This window comes from Trichoderma reesei (genome assembly GCF_000167675.1).
Source record: "Trichoderma reesei QM6a unplaced genomic scaffold TRIREscaffold_22, whole genome shotgun sequence".
NCBI lineage: Eukaryota > Fungi > Ascomycota > Sordariomycetes > Hypocreales > Hypocreaceae > Trichoderma > Trichoderma reesei.
In genome coordinates this window covers 519448-540385 of record NW_006711169.1, presented here as the reverse complement: position 1 = coordinate 540385, position 20938 = coordinate 519448, and the positions used below count along the sequence as shown (strand labels likewise).

Here is a 20938-nt window from a genome sequence, read left to right as displayed (position 1 = left end):
AATAAAAGATTTATAAAAATATAAAAAATTTATTAAATATATTATATATTACTAATAATAGTAAAATAAGAAAGTAATACTTTAAAGTAGTTTTTAATAGCTTTAATAATAACTTTATATTTTTTATAACTTATTATATAGCTTTTATAGCCTTTTAAGCTTATTAAGAAACTTTAAGGATTTTATTAGCTAATTAAAAAGCTTTTATAATCTCCTAGGCTTATTATAATAATATAGTATATATAAGCAGTAGTATTAATACCTTTTTAATATATAATAATAGTAATAATAGTATTTTTTCTTAAAGCAGCTAAGTTAGATTTTTAAGATTAATAAAGCTAGGCTTATTAAGAAATTATATAATAAATAGCTACTTTAAGTTATTAAATCTAACTTTATTAAAGTCTTTACTATTAAATTTAATAGCTATAGCTACTAGCTTTATTACTACTAGCTTTATTATTACTATTATTTTTAATATATTAAAATTCTTATTATTAAAGTTATTACTATTAAATTCTACTGCCTTTAGTACTAGTAATACCTTTAATATATTTAATACTAATAAGCTAAAAAAAGTATAAATCTTTATAAAACTAGTATTTTAAAATAACTTTAAAAATATTAATATATTAAGATAATAGCCTTTAAGCTTTAAGTGCTTTATTTTTATAATACTAATATTTATAATATTAAGATTTAAGACTTAAGTAAAAAAATAGTTAAAATTAATAAAGTCTTAGTATTATAATATAAACTATAAAATATACTATAAGCTTATATTATAAATAGGTATATAGTTATAGAAATAGTAGTATAAGTATAATAATTTTAATATAAGTATAAACTACTATAGTTTAAATAGGAATTTATTATAATATAAATAGGAGGACTTTTATTAAACTACTGCCTTTACTTTTATTATTACTATCTCTGCCTTTATTATAAATACTACTTTTACTATTACTATTACTGCCTTTACTACTGCCTTTACCTTTACTACTGCCTTTACCTTTACTATTACTTTTACCTTTACTACTGCTTTTACCTTTACTACTGCCTTTACTACTTTCTTTACTTTTATTACTGCTTTTAACTTTACTACTGCCTTTATCTTTACTACTACTACCTTTACTTTAAAATAACTCTTAGTAGTTAAAATTAATAAACTCTTAATAATATAATATAAACTGCAGGATATACTATAAGCTTATACTTTAAATAGGTATGTAGTTATAAGACTAGTAGTATAGGCATAATAATATTTATATAGGCATAGACTACTATAGTAAAAAAAGGACTACTTAAGTATAATATATCTATAGATTTATCCATGAGTTGGCGTACCAAACGTTGGCCCAGCTACTCCCTCCTTTGACTCGTATATCCGCTGTAAGAAACAGCTTGATGTTGGAGGTCCTGTAAGGCCCGTCCAGAATGCATAAAAGGCAACACCAGCGCTAGAATTAGGACCGCAGATGTAGATGGCTCTCGATCCCTCGTTTGCAAAGTTGATATACAATCCGTCAGACTCTTGGCTGATCTGGAACTTGAGCGGTTGGCAGGTTGAGCACGCCTGGACGTTAGACAATTTGTCGAAAGCGAGGGGCTCGCTGTTCATGTTGCTATGAACGTAGGCGACCCAAGTCTGGTCTTCTGTGCCAGTGGCGGCAGAGGCAGCTACTCGGGATTGCATGATGGTGAGGTAGCCCTCAGGAGTGAGACCCATGCGAGGAGCTGTAGTATTGGCTCCGGCAATTGTGGCAGCCTGGACCTTGTTGGTTGCGCTGAAATCGCGGTTCAGGAGGAAATTGCCCGTGAAGAAGTTGTCGGCTGCTGGGCGCACGTTCCTGATGTAGAAGTATCCAGTCGCAGACGGAGCAGCAGTGGCTGTGACAGTAGATGTGACTACTGATACTTGAGTCGTAGTCGCGGGAATAGTAGTTGTGCTGTCAATTGTCGTAGTCTCGACAACCTCGGCTAGAGTGGTGGTTCGATACGATGTAAGGATTTGCGTAGCTTCGGGTTCCGTTGTCGTCAATTTGGCCGTTTCTGTGATCGTGACTGTCTGTCCTGTCACGGACACCGAAATTGTTGAGATAGGAATTGTCAGACAAGCACAACCGCTCGATATCCTGCTCGAGCCATATGACTGAGTGATTTGTTGCGAGAGGGGCGTTGAGACCGCACGTTGCTGTACCGCTGCGGCAGTTACGGTGACAAGCTCTGTCGTGAGAGATGTATCGGTCACGATACTCGTTTCGGTGTGTACGTTTGTGACCGTTACGGTCCGGGTGGGAATCACCGTGTCGACATGTTCTGCGGCAATCGTGATCGTCGGTAACACATTGGTGAAGATTGTAGAGTATGCGGTAGTTGTCGGCGTCACTGTCCCGACTGTGATGGTTGAAGCGGGTAATTGGAGATACTCGCTGCAAAACGGCAGTGCTTCTGGCAAATTGGACGGTGAGCGGAGCAAACGAATAAGATTGTCTGCTGCATTGCAAGATGCGCGACAACCACGGGCTGGCGTTGCTTGAGCGAGAGGAGACGCTGCTAGCAAGACTGCTAGAGACGCTGACAGATACTTCATCTGGGGCAACATTCGAATAGGTGATTGACAGACTTGGCAACGTATTTAGGAAGCATTTGCTCCAATGATAGGTACGTCCTTATATATATACAAAGTCTGTCTTTATATACTACAGTAGACAAGACTAGCTTATTGCCTTGCCCCTGAGGGCGATCAGCCATATCTTGCTAGTAGCTCCTATGATCTAGAGTTCTCACTGTCTAGTGGTTCAGCTCTCTCTTATCGAATCCACCTTCAGACGTGTCCGAATAGACTAACGAGCTGGGAATGCAGCTAAGCAATGCTCCTAACTAATAAGGCACTGGTTTCGGGACCCAAGTCAGCGTTGTTCGCTCAGCTGGGAGCGCTAAATCGGAATTATTGGTTTTTATTATGGATCCAATCTATAGAAGTGCTGGTATTTCCGCCCAGGGGCACTTCTGGAAGATTTTCAAGTCCTGAGAAATTCTAGTAACGGCAGGTGATTGTAATGCTGATGTTATATAATATACTTTACAGTTTCATAAGGAATAAATAACCCTTCTGCATAAGTTACCTCTACAGAGCTCCTCCTCGCTCTCGCTGCTCTGCTAGAACCCTGTTCCCCTATAGCGACATTGGACTGGTGGTAAGTGTTGCTTGGAAGTTTCCTGGATATTCCTTATCGCAAGCGAGTCGTTTGGAGCACCTTCAGTGAGCCGCATGTGCCATCTTGACCATCCCGGCTTCTAAACAATGTTCCGAAAGAGCAGTCCGAGGGAAGCATGGCTGCTAGCAGCAGTACCTAGACTGACTCCATAACGCAAAAGAGAACAACAACGGGCTAACGCGCACCGCCTAAGAGAACTGCAACAGTAGTATTAATAAAGGTCAGCAGAATGTAAGTAGAAGGAAGTAGTGTAAAGGGAAAGTCCTAAATGTCCTAGGAGAGCAAGCTTTATGCAACATGCATAGTCCACATTAGTCAGAGACGTCTAGGTACGTGAATAGCTAAATAGTGCATAGATGAGCTCTAGCAGTAACTTGATTATCTAGCTAAGAAATGTTTACTGTTATATAGATTATACCCTCAACCTAGCCCCAAAGGCCTCTGAATCGCTTAGATGTATCCATCCTAAAGTGCTTTGTTAGAGTTGTGTTTCCTGCTATCTCTAGCTTTAGCTGTGTGTCTTTCTCTTTTCGCTTTAATTGGTTGATATTTCTCGCACTTGTGAGAAGCAGCGATTGCAGTTCGTGGTTAGACAAATGAGCCAGGCGTTGTTGATCGCTGCGGGATAATTTCGAGAGCTGGGTACAAGAGGGTGCTGTGATATCATTGGTCCTGTCCAGAATAACATTTGAGAAACGTGAGGGTGTTGCTGGCGGTGAGACATTAGTCTTTAGGTGGCGACTCTCTCTCAGAGAATGTCCCCTTCTTAGAAGAGCTCCGCCTGCTGAAGATGCACGGCGGCTAATCACCTTCCCTGTTGACAATCGTAGTAACTCTCCAGCAGCTCGAAATCCAAGCACAGGAATATTGTAGAACCCTGTAATATCCGAGACGATGTCGAAGCGGCAATGACCCTTTGCCATCATATGATGCTGAATGGCTTCAACAGTACCGCGGCGTGTGGCGCATAGGATGCATTCGCCATATCCGTAAATAACAAGGTGCAGGTGTCTAAGGAGTGCATCGAGCTTGACTATCAAGCAATCTTGATATGGTATGGCGAAGCTATGCTTGCTAGACATGTGAGCAAAATTATTGTGAAAGGTACCATTGCGCGCGCCGCAGAAGAGACATTGTGCGGGATCAAATGTCGGAATCTCCGAGTGCTCTGAGGCGACATTGTCGGTGTTGTCGTCGTGTTGAGAAGCGCCATCCGCCTCAACAGCCACTCCTCCCCTTGACGATGCCAAGGGCAATACGACAGTTCCAGGTTCCGCAATTCTCATCCGAAGGCTGTAGACACTAACAAGGCAGGAAAGATTAGTATCACACGTGTTTTTTTCCATCGCTGTAATCCATCGCTGTAAGGCATACTGTAGATCGCTCTTTGCGTGTTGTCGCCATTCATTTGCTCCAAACAATGCTATGTTGCATAGCCTACACAGAGATGGGCATGTATCTCCGGCTGTTTCTGTCATTTGCTCGTTGGCGGTTGCTCTCATTGAAAGGGCAAGTGATTTTAACGGAGAAGTGGTTTACAAGGGAATGTATCGAGGAGCACGGATTTCTTGAAAAATACTAGAATATGAGATGTCATGAGTGAGTGGAAAAAAATCGTCCTACTTATACACTCACCTCGAGCCAGATCAACCGGGTTGCTCCGGGACGCCGCCTAGATCTTGCCCCGTGACACGCATCGCTTGCACTTTCGGGTAGCGTGTCGCAGTGTGAAATGACAAGATTGATATTGACTCATTAATTACTTATTTGAGATGGTTTTTTCTCGTCCAGTAAACGCCACTGTGAGTCATTTCCATGATTCATAAGTCTCAGCTAAAATGAAGTAGTGTTTACTACACACTTATTAAGTGAAGTTGGATCTAGTAGTTTCGCTAGACGACCACGCTGCATTGTCCGCCGGATATGTGGTCTACACTGTCCAGTATGTCTACCTATCTTGATCGTCTCAGTTCCAAACTCGATATCACAATCTAGGTAAGCGTAGTCAGCATGTAAGCATAACCTCACCCAATGTCGTCTTAAGCTACCTACTTAGTCTGACCTGACATTGCCACGTACAGCACGGCGATCTCTTCAGTTTAACTACCTGCTGGGATCTTGGAAATCAGTACCGACAAGAGCACTCCTACTGCCGATCGTTGTGACATATGCCACTGACTGAGGATTATCATTCCTCGAGCGGTAAACCCACAGCTGAATTGATAGCGCATACATCTACTTGTGATCTTGGGACTCATTAATCTGCGGAGCACTTGCCACTCCTGCAAACGTAATCATCAGAGCAGTCATCATCGGAGCCACATGCGGCGCCAATGCAGTGTCCCTCCCAAGAGCAGCTGGTGGGGGGAGGAGGGGGAGGAGTTACACTCCCACTATTCGCAGCACACTTGCCACTGGAGCAAACATAATCGTCCGAGCAGTCATCGTCGGAGCTGCACGAGGCACCGATGCAGTGGCCCTCCCAGGAACAGGTCGTGGGAGGAGGCGTGGTGCCGCCGTTGTCCCCGCCGAGACCCTGGACAAGTCGGTCTCCCAAAGACTTGATGCTGGCTTCAAACTCTGAGACATTCTGGGCATTCCACTTCGCACCGTTTTTGCCTGGTACTGTATCATCACCGATGAAGCCGATGTAAAGCACATCTTTTGCCCCATGTCCAAAGTCGCCGTTAAGATGCTCATTGGGAAAACACAGTTGAGCAAGTGAGATTGATGCCTCTCCGGTTGTTGGCTCTGTATTGGTGTCGCCCCAGATACCATACCACTAGGAGTTTGGGCTAGTTAGTGAAGCTTACTAAAGGGGCACGAGGCAGGGGACATATCGCTGTAGAAGGTCTATGATTTAGAAGAGGCAGCCAGCATGTGACTCACCACTTGATTGTTGCAGACGACAGCCATGACACTCAAGGGCTTTATATACTGCTGGCCGTCAAAGAAGGGCTTCTCATTAACAACCACATAGGGGTGAATGTTTGCGTTTAGATCCGGGATGCCATATGACTGCACAGTGTCTTTAAATGCCGTCTCGCCAAAGCCAGTAGGGTCATTGGAGCAATCGCCGGCTTTGTCGTCGGCGCCGTCGCAATCGACGTCCATGTTGTCATAGTTTCCAGAACTCCCCTTGAGAAAGATGGCATTCGGTATATCTCCGCAGAAGACAGCTCCAGACGAAGAGGTTCCTGAGAGTGGTTTGGCGCACGTGCCGGCCTAATACATTAATGTTAGTGGTTGCCTCATTTGATCTGTTAATCGACGAATCTGCAAAGCAATCCAGACCTTGTGGGCATTGTAAATTGCTTGAAGATTGGCGGGAATGGTGTAAGCCACAGAAGTGGTGCCAGCAGCGAGGAGTGTGAAGAGAATCGAAGACTGCATTGTGAAGAAGACGTTCAAGCGCTTTAGTGGAGTGTTCACCAGACAGGGTCGAAGTTGGTGTTTCTACTCCCGGTACCTGACAATGATATCGCCTTTTATACTTGAACCTGTGGTACTTTGTAACGCTCGCAGGATACGAGTTTGCAAGGGTGGGTGGTTGTCAAATGCGGAATAGGGTCCAAAGCGGTGAGATTCCTCTTCGGGCTATCCCCTTTCCCATACCACGCCACACACTAAGGTAAGCTTAATCAGGAAGGTTGAGCGTGTGCGTAGGATCAATGCATGTGAGAGTTCTCTGCTCTGATTCGCTTGGTTGCAGCTACTAGAATATGAAAACGTCCGCCTGCACAGGATGAGTTACCCAATCACTCGGCCATGCAGCCTTTCTGCTCCCATAAGCCACTCCTATACTTCTTGTAAGCTTCTCGGGCTCGAATCATTCTAGGATTGAGAAGAGGTTGCGTACCTATTTAGGGTGCTGTCATCTGGTTCTAGAAGGACAGTTTCAGTCTCAGTACTTACTCCGTAGGTGGGGCAGATAATTTCTGGATGGCAAGGATAACTCGCTCTGGATGGAGCCCGGTTGTCATATGTCTAACGCGCGATTGGAAGTTGTTCTTCCAAAGAGGAAGGCAGAATACTATGCATTTCCATTAACGAGTGTAATACCTGGATGCATGGTGTCCCTAGCAGCATGTTTGAGCTCGTTGCTTGTTTCTTTTGCCTAGAAGGGCAGGAAGATGGTATTCGTAAGCTTATATCAAGCTATTATGTGTAAGGGTTTTGCTCAGTTAGATCATATGCTGCTTCAATCCCTCGTATGTTGCTTCGGGCCGTTTGTTCTCTATCACTCGCAGTGTTCTTTGTACCTGTGGAAATATAAATATCAGAGCATTTCCAACCTCATCTTAACAACTACTGGCAGCACTCCTCCCCTAAACAAGTCAATCTTTCCCAGAGCTCCTCCAGCATTCTCTACAATATCCATCAAGCAACTTGCAAATATGAGGGCCGAAACTGTCGCGTCTGTCAGCATGTTAGCCAAGCTAGCACTTGGGCAGTCAGTTATTAATTCCGGAAATGGCTTTGGAACCTACTATTACGATATTGAGCACCCGCAATCCTGCTTCAACGATTTCACGAACATGAACACGGGCTTTGTCGAATGCAGTCAGTTCCTCCCCTGGACCTTGAACAACGTCCATAGCAACAACCTTGTTGCTATGAACCACACCCTTCTGGCTGGAAACTTAGCCAAGTTTTGCGGTAAACGGGTTGTGGTCAGCGTCAATGGACAGCCTTCCAGCACGCCATTCTTCATCGGTGACGGCTGTGAGCGATGTGGTACCGGATCCTCCTCCAACACTCAATGGAATCCTAATGGAGCTCCTGGCTTGGATTTCAGCTTTTCGGCTCTTGATTCCCTAAACTCGAATGCATGCAACGCCGGACATATCGACATCTCTTGGCAGATTCTGGACGAGACTCTGTATAACTTTGACACCAACGCCCCAGGGCAGCCAACCGGTCCCGTCAATGGAGGTGGAGGCGATCCCGGAAATGGCGGCGGCAGTGACCCGGGCAATGGCGGTGGCACTTGCAGTTGGGCAGGTCATTGCCAAGGTGCCAGCTGTGGCTCAGACAATGATTGCTCCGATGACCTTACTTGTATCAGTGGCGTATGTGGTGGAGGTTCGGGCAGCGGTTCAACTCCGCCTCCATCGTCTTGCAGTTGGGCAGGTCACTGCCAAGGTGCCAGCTGCGGTTCGGACGATGATTGTTCTGACGCCCTTGTCTGCACCAACGGACGCTGCAACGTCGACTAAGCTTTGTGACCATAAGAGCTCGGAGACAGGATTTCCCATTAAAGGTCTTCTTCAAGTGGAGACCCGCACATCCAACGTACATACCCGACCTACTGTTTGTATATAGAATGGCGGTGCGTACCTAAGAGGCAAGCTGTAGAGGTGCCACCAAGTATATAGCCCGAATCAGTAAATATCTCAAGATAAAATTGCAAGCATTGTGTCACTTGGCTCCTCCGTCGCAGTTTCTCGTCTTGAATAAAGAGCAATACAAACCACGAATAATCTGCCGTCAGGGTACAATATACTGAGGTTTCTACGTACAAAAATGTCCGGGCCCTATGGTGATGGATCTATGTCATACTCAATATCTGTGCGTATGATATACTTGGCGCCCTTTGTCACGCTTGAACCTTCGTGCAGCAAAGCCCCTCGGGTCTCTCCATGTGGAAATATCGCGACGCCGCCTATGACTGGCCGCACTCTGTAGGCATTAAGCGTGCCTTCAACGGATGCTGGCATGAAGAACGTTGTTTCACCTCCTTCAAACTCGTCGTTGAGATAGAGTAAGAAAGTGAATAGCGAGCTCTGCTTCTTTCCTGCAGGCGAATCATCGTACACATACGTATCGTCCGGTTGGATGCCGGACGGCGGCCAAGCACCATCGATATGGCATCGATATTCCGCACCGGGAACATATCGATACACACGAAAACGTCTATTCAGGCCACGACTTAAGCGGCCGTCAATTGAGGGTGGCACGAACGGAGCGATACGCGACCACAGCTTGTCGTGAAATGCGGTATCGATGATCCAATAGAAGTTGTGTGCCAAAACACTGGTATCGCCACCCTCACGTATTGGCGTGTCTGGGAGGAAGCCGACCGTTTCGCCCACGGCAATGATGGCTTTGCATTCTTCAGGCGAGAGAACATTCGTCGCGAGACTAAGATTGGGCACGTTGGGATGCTTGTGATGTGTTATTTGGGGAGCCTCCGGTGAAAGCGGTACGGTATTCGGCTGAGAAGCATATAGGATGGCCGGATGGTAATTGGGGGGGTTGCGGAGGTGGCCAGGTGTGGTCTCGATGATGCGAAGAGAAGAAGCGACTGAGCTTGGTACGGAAGAGAAGATAGTCTTATCCAAAACAGAGTTGTAAACCTGTTGAGGCAGGACAGGGGGGCGCACATCCCATGTGGCTTGAAAGGCTATTCGAGGGGAAGAGCCGAGGAGCGGCTCTGTAAGACCGACGCTGTGATCGACCGGGCAGCTGACACGAAGGACAGCGTCAAGTACCCTGAGGAGTTCCTCATCCTTGGGCGACCGTTTTGGATTATCGATGCTCACGCCTTTTGGCTGCGTGACAACATCGAGATCTCGCACCCAACGGCACAGCGCGCCGAGTTTAGGCTCTTCTCCTCGGAGTCGCATCTCAGCAAGCAAGATTCTCGCCTCAAGGAATTTTTCGTCAGCAAGTGCGGCAGACACACGCGCCGTCAGGTTAGCACCATCCTCTAAGGAACACATTAGATTCGCCATTCGCTGATGGTAAAAGAACCGGACTCACTGGTGGCATTGACACCGGTGGTACAGGATTGGCGAAAGTCGTATACAGCCGTCCTCAGGTTCCTGCAGAGCTTCGACTTCGTCAAGCTCGGGTGCTGCGCTAGAGTGGTAAGTGTTTCAATCGTGATGTCAAGCTCCTCATTCGAGATGACTGTTTCTAAACGCTTGATCTCGAATCGTTCATCTTCAGGCGGCGGGACCACAGCCGATGTGGCCTTTTCGACCTTGATATGCTTTTGAGGGATCTGCACTTGGCCATTCCGCTTTCGCTTTGCAGATTTAGAGTGTGCCATTGAGTTCCAAGTGCAGCGATATCTGGAACAAGATACAGGGCTCAGTTTGACAGTTCTCGATACGCTCTTTGAGGTACGGTTGGATGGCGGTTCATTTACGCGTCGTGTTAAAATTTCTCTCGCCGCCTGTGGTGCGTTGGCAATCTCTTGCGAGTGGAGTAACTAAAGTCCGACGACCCGATTCAGCTTGTCATAAGGTAGGTACGGTGGGGTATTTATTAGTACTAAGGTACTAGCTGAATGCTTTGAGGTATGTCCGGGTTTGGCGATATCGTGACTGTAAGTATGTAGGCTGCAGAATATCATATGGCATGCGAAAATAGATATCCATTCATGCTCTCTATCGCTGTTATCTCGTCGCTCCAGAGTATCACTCGCAAACGGCCAAGCAGTTTCCTTTGGGACTCCAGATCTGCAGAGGGATAGCTATCGCGCGCTTTATCGACAGTGACGGAATACTTGACTTCTGCACCTCCCTCCAAGTACTTTGCCTTGCAAATGCATAGGTACCTAATTCCGTCGAATCGACGGCCACACCGCACCGCTGAAATTGGCAGCAATCGAGCACGTCTACTACAGGGCGTACAGTCCCGTTAACTACTCTCAGGTACCGGCAATCCGATGCCAAGTACGTTAATAGGACAGACAAAATTGCAAAGGCCAGCTACGAGAGGTTGTGTAAAGAAACCAAAACCTCAACCGCGTAGCTTTGGGGTGCGGGTATCAGCCGTTCGCAGATTGAGGACGTCTTCTCATGCATTGGAGTCCAGGATTCACACATTACGATTACAATGGAATTAAAGAACTCACATATAGCCCAATTTCCTCTATAACGAAAACAGGATGTTGATGTTGAGCGACTCTATATGCCTTGAAAGGAGCATGAGTGAAAAGTCAGCATCCACCTTTTCGATATGTGATGGTGGAAGCTCCTTTTCAACCGCTTAGTGCAAGTGAGGGTGAGACTCAGTGGGATGGACCACTCATGACAACGTCGGAACATATCCAAGCATGGTTGACGCAGCGGATTAACGCCACTCAATAGGCTTTGGCGAGCGCCTGACGAGACTTGCCGTTGTTCAATGCCCGAGAGCCTCCAAGAGTGTTTTTGTTCTGTCACACATAACCATGCGACCTGTAGTGACCAGGGCTTGGATCTGCTTCTTGCGAATTACAAATGCATATGCTAGTGTGCAACAGACGATGGAACCAGTGCCACTTTCGGCAGTTTGTTCAGTACAGCATATGAAGGTCGCCCATGGAGGGGCAAAAGAGCTCTGGAGTTATCGGTCCTCGGAGCTGGAGGCAATCCTGCTTTAGATATCGGCGCATAAGGCTCACCAAGCAACGGCCAACAGCACCGTGAGACGTGTACTAACAGACTTGAGGTGGCTGAAAGGATACGCTACTACCTTAAGTGTTTACTGACATGTCCGCTCATGACATAGCGTTGTTTTGCTATCAAGATAGGTGCCCGATACTAAGATACCTGCATGCTCGCATTACTCCTAACAGCTTAGAATGACCCGTGCAGCTCACTACACATATGCAATCAACGCAGACATTAGGGTGACAGTGCCAGGTTGGAATGCAGAGGACGACTACGCTGCTGAATGGACCTTCGTCCCAGCAGTCGTACTCTTCAGAACAAATAGGACAAACTTTATGAAGTCCAAGGCCTGGAAGGTTCCTTAAAGCATTTCATCATAGAGTAGAGCAGAGCAGACACTCCGATTTTTGGGACCATTTCCAACACCAGACAGCACTAGTGACCCGGTTCCTTCAGGTATCATGTCCAATCTAATTCCAAGACACATATGCAAATCGCAAGATGGCATTAGATTAAGACCAGGGGGTCATCGGACATCGCTAAAGGTATGATCATTACAAGGCGCTAGAATTAATACCTATTGGCTAAGAGAATAGGTTGAAGAAGCCTTGATTACTTAGGTACCTACATCTAGGTTACCTAGGGCAGTATACCTATGGGTATTAATTTTATCGCTACCTAAGTACCTAGGTAATTCGCTGACGTTTCTTTACTGAAGATTAAGATGAAGTCGCGCGTTGCTACTAGGTAGGTACCTTAGGCATACTTGACCTAAGGAACCTATCTATCTTTAGTAAAGCACTACGTGTCACGCTAATATTGCTCAAGAGTAAGGTAGCCTTGGTTGCATATAAACCGGGCGACTCCATGATATAGGTAGCCAACCACATGCACTTATGCCGTATCCTAGGATGCAACCTACAATGGGCTTCAACACAAACCATCCTTCCAGTCGGCACTTTGCTTTAGGCGCCCGAGATCCAGACGCAAATTGCCGTGTTCTTCTTCATGCGCAGTTCCAGGGCTTTATCTTGAGGGAGCCTGCTACGAGGACGGGACCTTTTGGAATGTTGATGAGCTAGTACCTACATTAGGCAGAGGGGAGGCATGTTTCAACTCTGAAATCGACTGAGGCTTCCGATCGAAACTCCACCGCCTCTGACGCACTATTCCTCCGCATCTGAAGTCTATTGCTGGACATTCCAAATAAGGGGCCCATGTGCTTCGATCCCAGTTTGGCACGCTGTAATGGCCGCTTCGCGAGATTATCTTAGCTGTCGTCACGCTTACAAAAAGGGGGAAGCCTCCGCCGCCGTCATTTATTTTTCTTTTCAGGTCTAATTCATTTTCCAGCTTCTATTATCCTACACCTTGTAAGCATTCATGCGTGGTGTTGCATATTCCACAGCTTCAAGGCTAGTTTTCAAGGCGAAACATTTTCTACAAGCAGAGAACTCTCGAGCCATGTCTACCCATTATGATGCCATCATCATTGGTTCTGGCCAAGGCGGCACGCCGCTCAGCATGGCTTTCGCGAATGCGCAGCATAAAACCGCCCTCATTGAGAGCTCGCATGTTGGTGGCTGCTGCGTCAACGAAGGATGCACCCCGACCAAGACTATGGTTGCGTCTGGACGAGTTGGCTACCTAGCGCGACGGGGTCCTCAGTATGGGATATTCACCGGTGATGAAACAGATTCTACAGAGAACGATATCAAGGTCCGAATGAAGGTCGTGAGGCAGCGGAAGCGCGACATCGTCGACCAATTTCGTTCTGGTAGTGAAAGTAGAATACGCGAAGCCGGGGTCAACCTGATCTTTGGCACCGCATGTTTCAAGGATGAGCGGACGGTTCATGTACGCACTATGGACGGTCCGGAGATGAACCTCACTGCCGATCGTGTCTTCATCTGCAGCGGAGAACGCCCGGCGATACCAAAGATTGATGGGCTCGATGTGGCTGCTTTCCCACCTAGCATTCTACTCGACTCAACCACGATACAGGAGCTCGGGGTTGTGCCCTCTCATCTCGTGGTGATTGGTGGCGGCTATATCGGCCTCGAATTCGGCCAGCTCTTTCGCCGACTGGGTGCTGCTGTTACTGTCGTACAACGAGGGGCACAACTACTTCCTCGCGAAGATACGGATGTCGCCGAAGCCATGCTTGGCGTGCTGAAGGAGGACGGTGTCCGGGTTCTTCTGAATGCGACCCCTACGTCGATCCGTCCTGCTGGCGATGGAGACTCCACGGCCGCGTCCGCCGTGTTGGTCACAGTGTCAGGTCAGGGCAGCCTGTCGGAACTACAGGCGTCTCATGTCCTGTTCGCCGCTGGTCGTGTACCCAACACGGAGATGCTGAATCTTGGCGCTGCTAGTATTGAGACAACGGCTCGCGGCCATATTATAACCGACGCACAGCTACGTACAACCAACCGTCACGTCTGGGCTCTTGGCGATGTTAAAGGTGGGCCCGCGTTTACACATGTCTCTTACGACGACTTCCGCTTGCTGCGCACCAACTTGCTCGAGCAGGGAAACCTTACGGTGGCCGAGCGTCTTGTGCCGTACGTTGTCTACACTGATCCGCAACTTGGCCATGTCGGCCTTCACGAGCACGAGGCTCGTAAGCAATATCCAAGTCGCAGACTGCAGGTTGCTAGCATGCCCATGTCATATGTTGCACGAGCGCTGGAAACGGCTGAGGCTAGAGGCTTGATGAAAGCAATTGTTGACAGTGAATCTCAAAGGATTCTCGGGTTCACCTGCTTGGGAATTGAGGGTGGTGAGATAATGAGTGTAGTGGAGATGGCGATGATTGGGGGGGTCAAATGGACGGCATTGAGGGATGCAATATGGGCCCATCCTTCACTGGCAGAGAGCTTGAATAATGTTTGGAACTTTCTAAAATGACAGGACTTAGAGTCTCTCTGTTGTCTGATTATTTTCTAGGTAGAGTGTTCTAGTGTTTTATAATAAAGAAGAGTCACGATTAGAACTAACATTGTCTTCTTGAGGTCCAAGTTTGACTTACTAACTGCAATTGCCTCCTGAAAACCCGAGACCGTTCAATTTACTGTCCGAATATAGAGAGACTCAAATCTACTGGCTCTTGAATCTCCTATTCAGTTTTTCGTAGCCTTCTTACTGAGCCAAAGGGTAAAATATGCAAGATATGTTATACTATGTGATATCCTTATGTTCTTAGTCTGTGCAAAGATCATGCCGGCTACCTGAAGAATATAAGTTAGTTCAAACATGGCTGAGTCTGCCGACTGGTAAACGTTATAGAACGTCAACCTAACAGGCACTTATCCTAACATCGCTACTTACCTCGCTGGTTGTAAGTAATAGTAAGAATATATACCTAGTATCTCAGGTAACCACATTATAATATATGCCACAGCTTATAGCATTAAACATTTTGACATGACCCCTAGAAACAAGGTTTAGTTGCAATAAAACTACATTATGGCAGCGTAACTACAGACTTGGTTCTGGGCATGCCAGATGGCTGTATTACCGACTGGGTAATCTGCCAGAAGTAGCTCACACATTTGCGTAATAAATCAAGAAGAGCGGAGATGGCTATTCAGCCAATGCATCTATAAGTGCTGGGACACGAAGGAGCTTGAAGGGAAGAAGGTTAAATACTTATAGAAACGTCCTGTCGGTTTTAGTCGCTGGTTGAAAGCGAGAACTCCGCCACTCAGCTTGTTACTGCGGGTTGCTATGTCAAAGTCTATCTTCTCACTTATTGCTTCAGCACATCATAATACAAAAGGGGTTTGTTCCAGTTCTAGCACCAACCACCCGAAGTGGAACTTGATATTGTTCGTAGCGAATAGCACTCCGCCCAAGGAGCCTTGCGTGATACCTTGTGCGTCCCAGAGTGAGTTCTTTCTAACGAATTCCTCTCCTAGCTCTCTTAAACTTACATACTCCCTTTATTTCTCAGACTGACTAATGTGGATTTTACTCCAATACTTGAAAGACCTCAGCCCCTCAACACTTGAGGTGAATACCGAGCACAATTGCCAGAGTCGCAGACTCTGACTTAATCAACTCAATTGTGAGATCCTACCATGCCTATTTAACCAGTGGGAGCCTAGATTAGACCGAAGAGGTACATGTAGACTGGGCTAAATATTACCGGCTGAAATATACATACATGCCGAATCTGGGTCTATCTGTCAGTATTCAGTCGCTGTTAATATAAAGGCAGGACTGCAGTTGTTGTAGTCTTATAATCGCCTCTAGCAACGGCGACATTGCGGGGTTCAGAACCGTTAATTCAACCAAGGTTCAGAACCCCTGGCGATGGCGCGGATGGAGCACGATATTACCCAATGAGGAGTTCAATAATTGCGTGATAACCCGACAGGATTCCTCATTTGTCTTCACCGTCTATGTTGTAATCGAGGTTCTCAAATTTTGCATCATGTGTACCTTATGTTATGATCCTGGGGCAATACTTACAAAGCAGAACCGCTGAGTGATGGAGAACAAGTGGCAAGTATAAAGAGCTCCTTATCTACTCCCTCAACCCAATACTTGGGCTCCTCAGTCAATAGAGTGCGGCACATGATTTGACTTTCACATTATGCAGCTTCTGACGACTTTGTTTCTTTTGGCCCAAGTGGTAGCCTCGCGTGCTGCCTTAGGAGACTCACCACCCGGCCCGCGTTCGGAGAAAGTCAGCTACGACGGATATCATGTCTACAGCGTGACAACGACAGACAGGAGCCAGGCCGAATTCCTTGCAACAAATCTCGCTGCCTACCCTACGGAGTTCACCAGCCGCGGGTTTGAGGTGGCAATTCCTCCCAACGAGATCCAGAGCTTCAACAAACTGGGTCTCGCCGCACAGCTTCTCAGCGATGATCTTGGGAAACTCATTCGACGGGAGCGCAAGGCCCCAACCTACAATCGCGGGCATCACAAAGCCGGCGAACTCCCAGACTTGACATGGTATGACACCTATCACGACTATGATGATCATCTCCAGTATTGGGATGACCTCGTTGCGGCGTTTCCCAGGAACAGCGAGAAATACGACATTGGCACCTCATATGAGAATCGCACCATCTATGCCTTTCACCTATTTGGAGATAAGGGAGAGACGGCGAACAAGCCCATCATTCTATGGCATGCCACTGTCCACGCCAGAGAGTGGATTACCACCTTGGTATGATTGATGAGCATCTCTGAAGAAGCTTGTGGGGAAGTATGATTCTAATCGTAATGGCGTCAGGTGATTGAATACTGGGCGTGGCAACTTATCAACGGATACAGGATCAAAGACAAGGAAATCACAAGATTCTTAGACTACTATGACTTTTGGCTTGTCCCTTTCCATAACCCAGACGGTGAGTTTAGACCATCGTGTCTACTCGGTATGGTTGGATAGACGCTAATGTAGGTTTTTTATATGCAGGTTTTTCATACACGCAAACTACGGATCGCATGTGGCGCAAGAATCGACTGCCTCGGGGCAACACCACTTGCGTGGGCACTGACCTGAACCGTAACTGGAGGTTTGAATGGGGCGGCGAACCGGGCACTGGTGCTGCGTCTACCGATCCTTGCGACAGCACTTTCCAAGGACTCAGCCCTGGCGATACTCCCGAGAACGCTGCAGTATCCGGACTTTCTGACAAACTTGGAAAATCGCCAAGGGGAATCCGCTCCTACATTGACCTGCATAGCTACGGCCAGAAGATTCTGACACCGCCTGGATGGACCTGCAACACCACGCAATACCCCGCCACGCTTCCTCGCATGCTTGAGGTCGGCGGAGGCTTTGCAAACGCAGTGCAAGCATACGATAGCCGCAACGAGACCTATCAGTACGGTACTGGATGCGACATCGAGTACTACTCAGCTGGCAACGGCCGCGATCACCACTACGGCGCTTACGGCGCCGACCATTCTTGGACTCTGGAGCTGGACCCGGTGACCTCTGGCCAAGGCGGTTTTGTTCTGCCTCCTGAAGACATCTGGCCAGTTGTCAAAGAGCAGTGGGCCGGAGTTTCATGGCTGCTAAACAACGTTTGGCATAACTAATGATACTAAGAAGGCTTCTCCCTAGATAGACTTTGCTTACCTACCTATGCTTATTGGGTGAGCAACTGGGTCGAGCGGTACAGATCCAGGATTTACAACCAGCATCTCTGCCCCCTAAGCATGCGCATTAGTAGGCTTCTGCTACTCAGATGTATGTATAGGTAGGTAGAAGTCCGATCTGATAGGTGAAAATCAGTTTGTTGTTATTTACCTTGGCTTTGGCCTTTGGTGGGTAGGTGGAAGTTTATATTTGCATTACTTCGTTCGGCTCCTATTGCAAGTTATAAGTTCGGGACCAGCTCCGTCTGGTCTTATGTTCGCTAAAAGTAGATAGCTATAACTGTAGGCATGGAAGGTAGTGCATCTCGGGTGTGTTTACGAGTCCATATGGTTTATTGCAAAGCTGGGGTAAAAGCTAAGTCCTCTTCAGCTTGTTTCTTGCGCTTGGATACCTACTTTAGCTGGTAACATTGGGGAATTGCACGTGCGCTATCTAGGCTGGCAAGCGGGGGACAGAAAAATAGGGACCGCAAAATAAGTAAGAGCATACATTTAAGACTATTCGCATACCAATGACTATCATAGGTGGACTACAACGATATGCACTCACTCTAACTGGTTATTCAATATTGGATCTCTCCCTATTATTCCGTCCTCCGCTTGCTGGGGTTATAGTGCAAGCTTTCGTTTTCCCATCCATTAACCCTTGCATAGTAGGCTACTTAGGAAGGGATATTTACAATCTACAGGTATCACAAAGGTTAGCTCGGTATGATTCAACCAAAGCCGCCACAGGTAGAGCAACCTGTGGAGCAGTATAGGTCATAGTATGGGTAAAGAAGTTGTAAGACACTAAACTCTGGTATTTCGCAATGCGCAGAGCTAACCTTTGTGATGCTGGTAGGGTGTATTAACCTTTTTGCGCGGGCGGTTCCTTGGTTCTGCGCCTTGCCTCGTAACTCTTCCACCATGTTGCGCTATTGACCCACATTGCTGAAGAGTTGAGCGGCGGATTAGCACAAGAATCAATGTTGGGGATACAGTACTGTATATCTGCCGCAAATCGCGAGTTTGTAGGCGAAAAAGTGAGTAACTTACCCATAGAAAATATGGCAAACGCTTCTATTGTTACGTGGTGACGTGGTCAGTATAAACGTGGGAGTTGGGCTGGGGTCCGTCAGCATCTCACCAGCATCTAGGTGGCCCTGGGGTAAGCCGTTCTCGTCCAACCCGTCTGTCCCTCTCGCCACCTCAAAGAGGCAGTTGTGATCCATAGCTGTATCGTGATTATTATGTTTCCTACATTTAATGTCGTCTATTATATCGAGACGCGTCAGCGTATATAACAGTAGGCGTGATAATCGTGGACTTACTGAGAGTTCGGCCGGGGGGGGTGAACGCCCTCGCGTGTGTTAATTCGTGAATGAGGGTTGGGACGAGGCCTTTGCCAAGCCACTCGATAGTGAAGCGTTGCCTCTGCATTGTTTCCAATGCCGCCTTCTGATATGCAGTGGGATTTTTACCCCGAGGGACATGTAATCGTGTTATATCGAGACCGTCGGAGATACTCTTGACCACTTTCCTCATGAAAACCTCGTGATATGCCGGACAGATAGTCATGACCTGTTCCTTGTCGCGCTCTCCTTCGCCCGTTACATATCCATTCAAATTTTCGTGAACTTCAATAGTGAGGCTCCCGAACTGTCGATATCGTTTATCCGGCGGGTCGTCGGGCTTTTTCACTGTGCTGGGACACACCCACCACACCGAGGACCAAGTACGTGTGCCAGCTTCCTTGCTGTAAGGTGATGCCATCCGTGCTACATACCACATCCACCCATTTTGCTGACGATCCCAGATGGCTGTTGGGTGTAAAGTAGATCAGTTTTTGTTCGTGCGGTTTAGGTATCTGTGACACAACTCACGGTTTCCTACATTCTTGTACTCTGATAAACCGGACATGGTCAGCGAATCAAGTTCTCGTGCAGATACAAAGCTAGGGGTCTTACGATCGGTAAAGTTCATTCCGTCAAGTTTTCTCTCAAACAACCACTCTGTTTCGTCACAGTAAACCTCCAAGTTTTCGGCTCCGGGGTCGGGCTGTCCCGTATTATACTTGTTCAAGGCGGCTTTCATGGCTTGTGCCACAGCTGAGAGATCAAGAGAGCGTCAGATAGAGTCAATAGGGCGGACTGCTTTGGAGTGTACTTGCCATGCGTGGTAAGAACTGCCTGGTATGCGTCTCTGTGCCTATCTGGCTTACTGGGTTCGGCAAGCCTGTAGATGAAAAAGCTGTAGGAGGAGAAGACATTGTCCTCGTCAAAGGTTCGACCCTTTTTAAGTTCTTTGCCAGGCAACAGTTTACCAGAGCCGTCTTTTTCGAACAAGCTAATGAGGAGGTCTAGTTCTTGTACTGCGTTTGCCATCTATGATAAAGGTGAACACTCATTCCAGGAACGACTGGGAGCCACGCGTAAGATGTAGGTTTTCTTACTATAGTTTCGGCCTCTACAAACGCGTCCTGAAGATAAGCTTTGAACAACGGAAACTCTGAGCAATCCATAACGACGTCTCGCTTAGCATTCTCTTCTCTCGGGAGGATGGACGGGGTGTTGGCCCTCGGAAGGCCAGCTGCCATAGACGAGGTGCCCAGCGTAAGGGCCAGAAGCGTGCATAGCTGAACGAAGAAACAAAGCGGTCCTGCCATGGTTGCTAGCTGGCAGCCAAGAAGCATGAGAGAGACCGGTATAGTGGATGCAGATATCCGGCTTCATACATGATACATAGACGGGCATTATATGTATAAAGTTGCTGGGGACCACCTGGAGATGAGAAGCCTGGAGTAGACATGTTCTGAAGCAAATATGCTCCACTTGAAAGATCCATGCACGTGTAGTCCGTGCTTCTAAAATGTTGACAATGCCGAAAGGGAATTTACGCATAGGCCAGTGCATTGTTATTCACAATAGCTTCCAAGTTATTGTTATACCCCTGGAGCACTTGAGCTCGGGCAATATTGGAAGAGGGTAAAGTTGCCGCGAATAATAGCCCAACAACCAACGCTGAAATGGAGACAATAAAAAAAAAGGAGATTAGAAAAGAAGAAGAAAGAAAAATAAGGAGAGAAAAAGAGGAGCAATTGCAATTTATCAAGACCATGACAAGTTCCATGTTATATATAGTTGTAAGGTGGGGAAGAGGTTCGATCAAGAGAGTTATAACCTCGATTTATGCGCTGCTCTTGATGCCAACAGCGAGCAATCAACG

General features: G+C 46.9%; 7 protein-coding genes across 7 annotated transcripts; 3 read left to right on the top strand and 4 right to left on the bottom strand.

Moving 5' to 3' along the window:
* Positions 1–1210: 1210 nt before the first annotated feature.
* TRIREDRAFT_110862 (uncharacterized protein) lies at positions 1211–2593 on the bottom strand (the record flags this gene model as incomplete). Its single annotated transcript, XM_006968276.1, has 2 exons — positions 1211–1215; positions 1348–2593. The coding sequence occupies 2 exons, from the start codon at positions 2591–2593 to the stop codon at positions 1211–1213; spliced, it is 1251 nt and encodes a 416-aa protein (XP_006968338.1).
* A 3158-nt stretch (positions 2594–5751) lies between these two features.
* TRIREDRAFT_42152 (glycoside hydrolase family 75) lies at positions 5752–6614 on the bottom strand (the record flags this gene model as incomplete). The annotated part of the gene is made up of 3 exons (XM_006968222.1): positions 5752–6003; positions 6111–6446; positions 6516–6614. Coding segments are annotated over 3 exons (687 nt in total), but the record flags the coding sequence as incomplete, so codon positions are not given.
* A 1004-nt stretch (positions 6615–7618) lies between these two features.
* On the top strand, positions 7619–8579 carry TRIREDRAFT_110860 (uncharacterized protein; the record flags this gene model as incomplete). Its single annotated transcript, XM_006968349.1, has 2 exons — positions 7619–8293; positions 8547–8579. 2 exons carry the CDS (start codon positions 7619–7621, stop codon positions 8577–8579), a joined length of 708 nt encoding a protein of 235 aa, XP_006968411.1.
* A 179-nt stretch (positions 8580–8758) lies between these two features.
* TRIREDRAFT_5371 (uncharacterized protein) lies at positions 8759–10278 on the bottom strand (the record flags this gene model as incomplete). Its single annotated transcript, XM_006968210.1, has 2 exons — positions 8759–9933; positions 9987–10278. The coding sequence occupies 2 exons, from the start codon at positions 10276–10278 to the stop codon at positions 8759–8761; spliced, it is 1467 nt and encodes a 488-aa protein (XP_006968272.1).
* Positions 10279–13072: 2794 nt separating this feature from the next.
* On the top strand, positions 13073–14518 carry TRIREDRAFT_67699 (Pyruvate/2-oxoglutarate dehydrogenase; the record flags this gene model as incomplete). Its single annotated transcript, XM_006968348.1, has 1 exon — positions 13073–14518. The coding sequence occupies one exon, from the start codon at positions 13073–13075 to the stop codon at positions 14516–14518; it is 1446 nt and encodes a 481-aa protein (XP_006968410.1).
* Positions 14519–16208: 1690 nt separating this feature from the next.
* TRIREDRAFT_5369 (uncharacterized protein) lies at positions 16209–17671 on the top strand (the record flags this gene model as incomplete). Its single annotated transcript, XM_006968209.1, has 3 exons — positions 16209–16793; positions 16860–16974; positions 17043–17671. 3 exons carry the CDS (start codon positions 16209–16211, stop codon positions 17669–17671), a joined length of 1329 nt encoding a protein of 442 aa, XP_006968271.1.
* A 776-nt stretch (positions 17672–18447) lies between these two features.
* TRIREDRAFT_110855 (uncharacterized protein) lies at positions 18448–20378 on the bottom strand (the record flags this gene model as incomplete). Its single annotated transcript, XM_006968275.1, has 7 exons — positions 18448–18476; positions 18770–18793; positions 18861–18947; positions 19045–19533; positions 19597–19821; positions 19935–20097; positions 20166–20378. 7 exons carry the CDS (start codon positions 20376–20378, stop codon positions 18448–18450), a joined length of 1230 nt encoding a protein of 409 aa, XP_006968337.1.
* Positions 20379–20938: the final 560 nt, after the last annotated feature.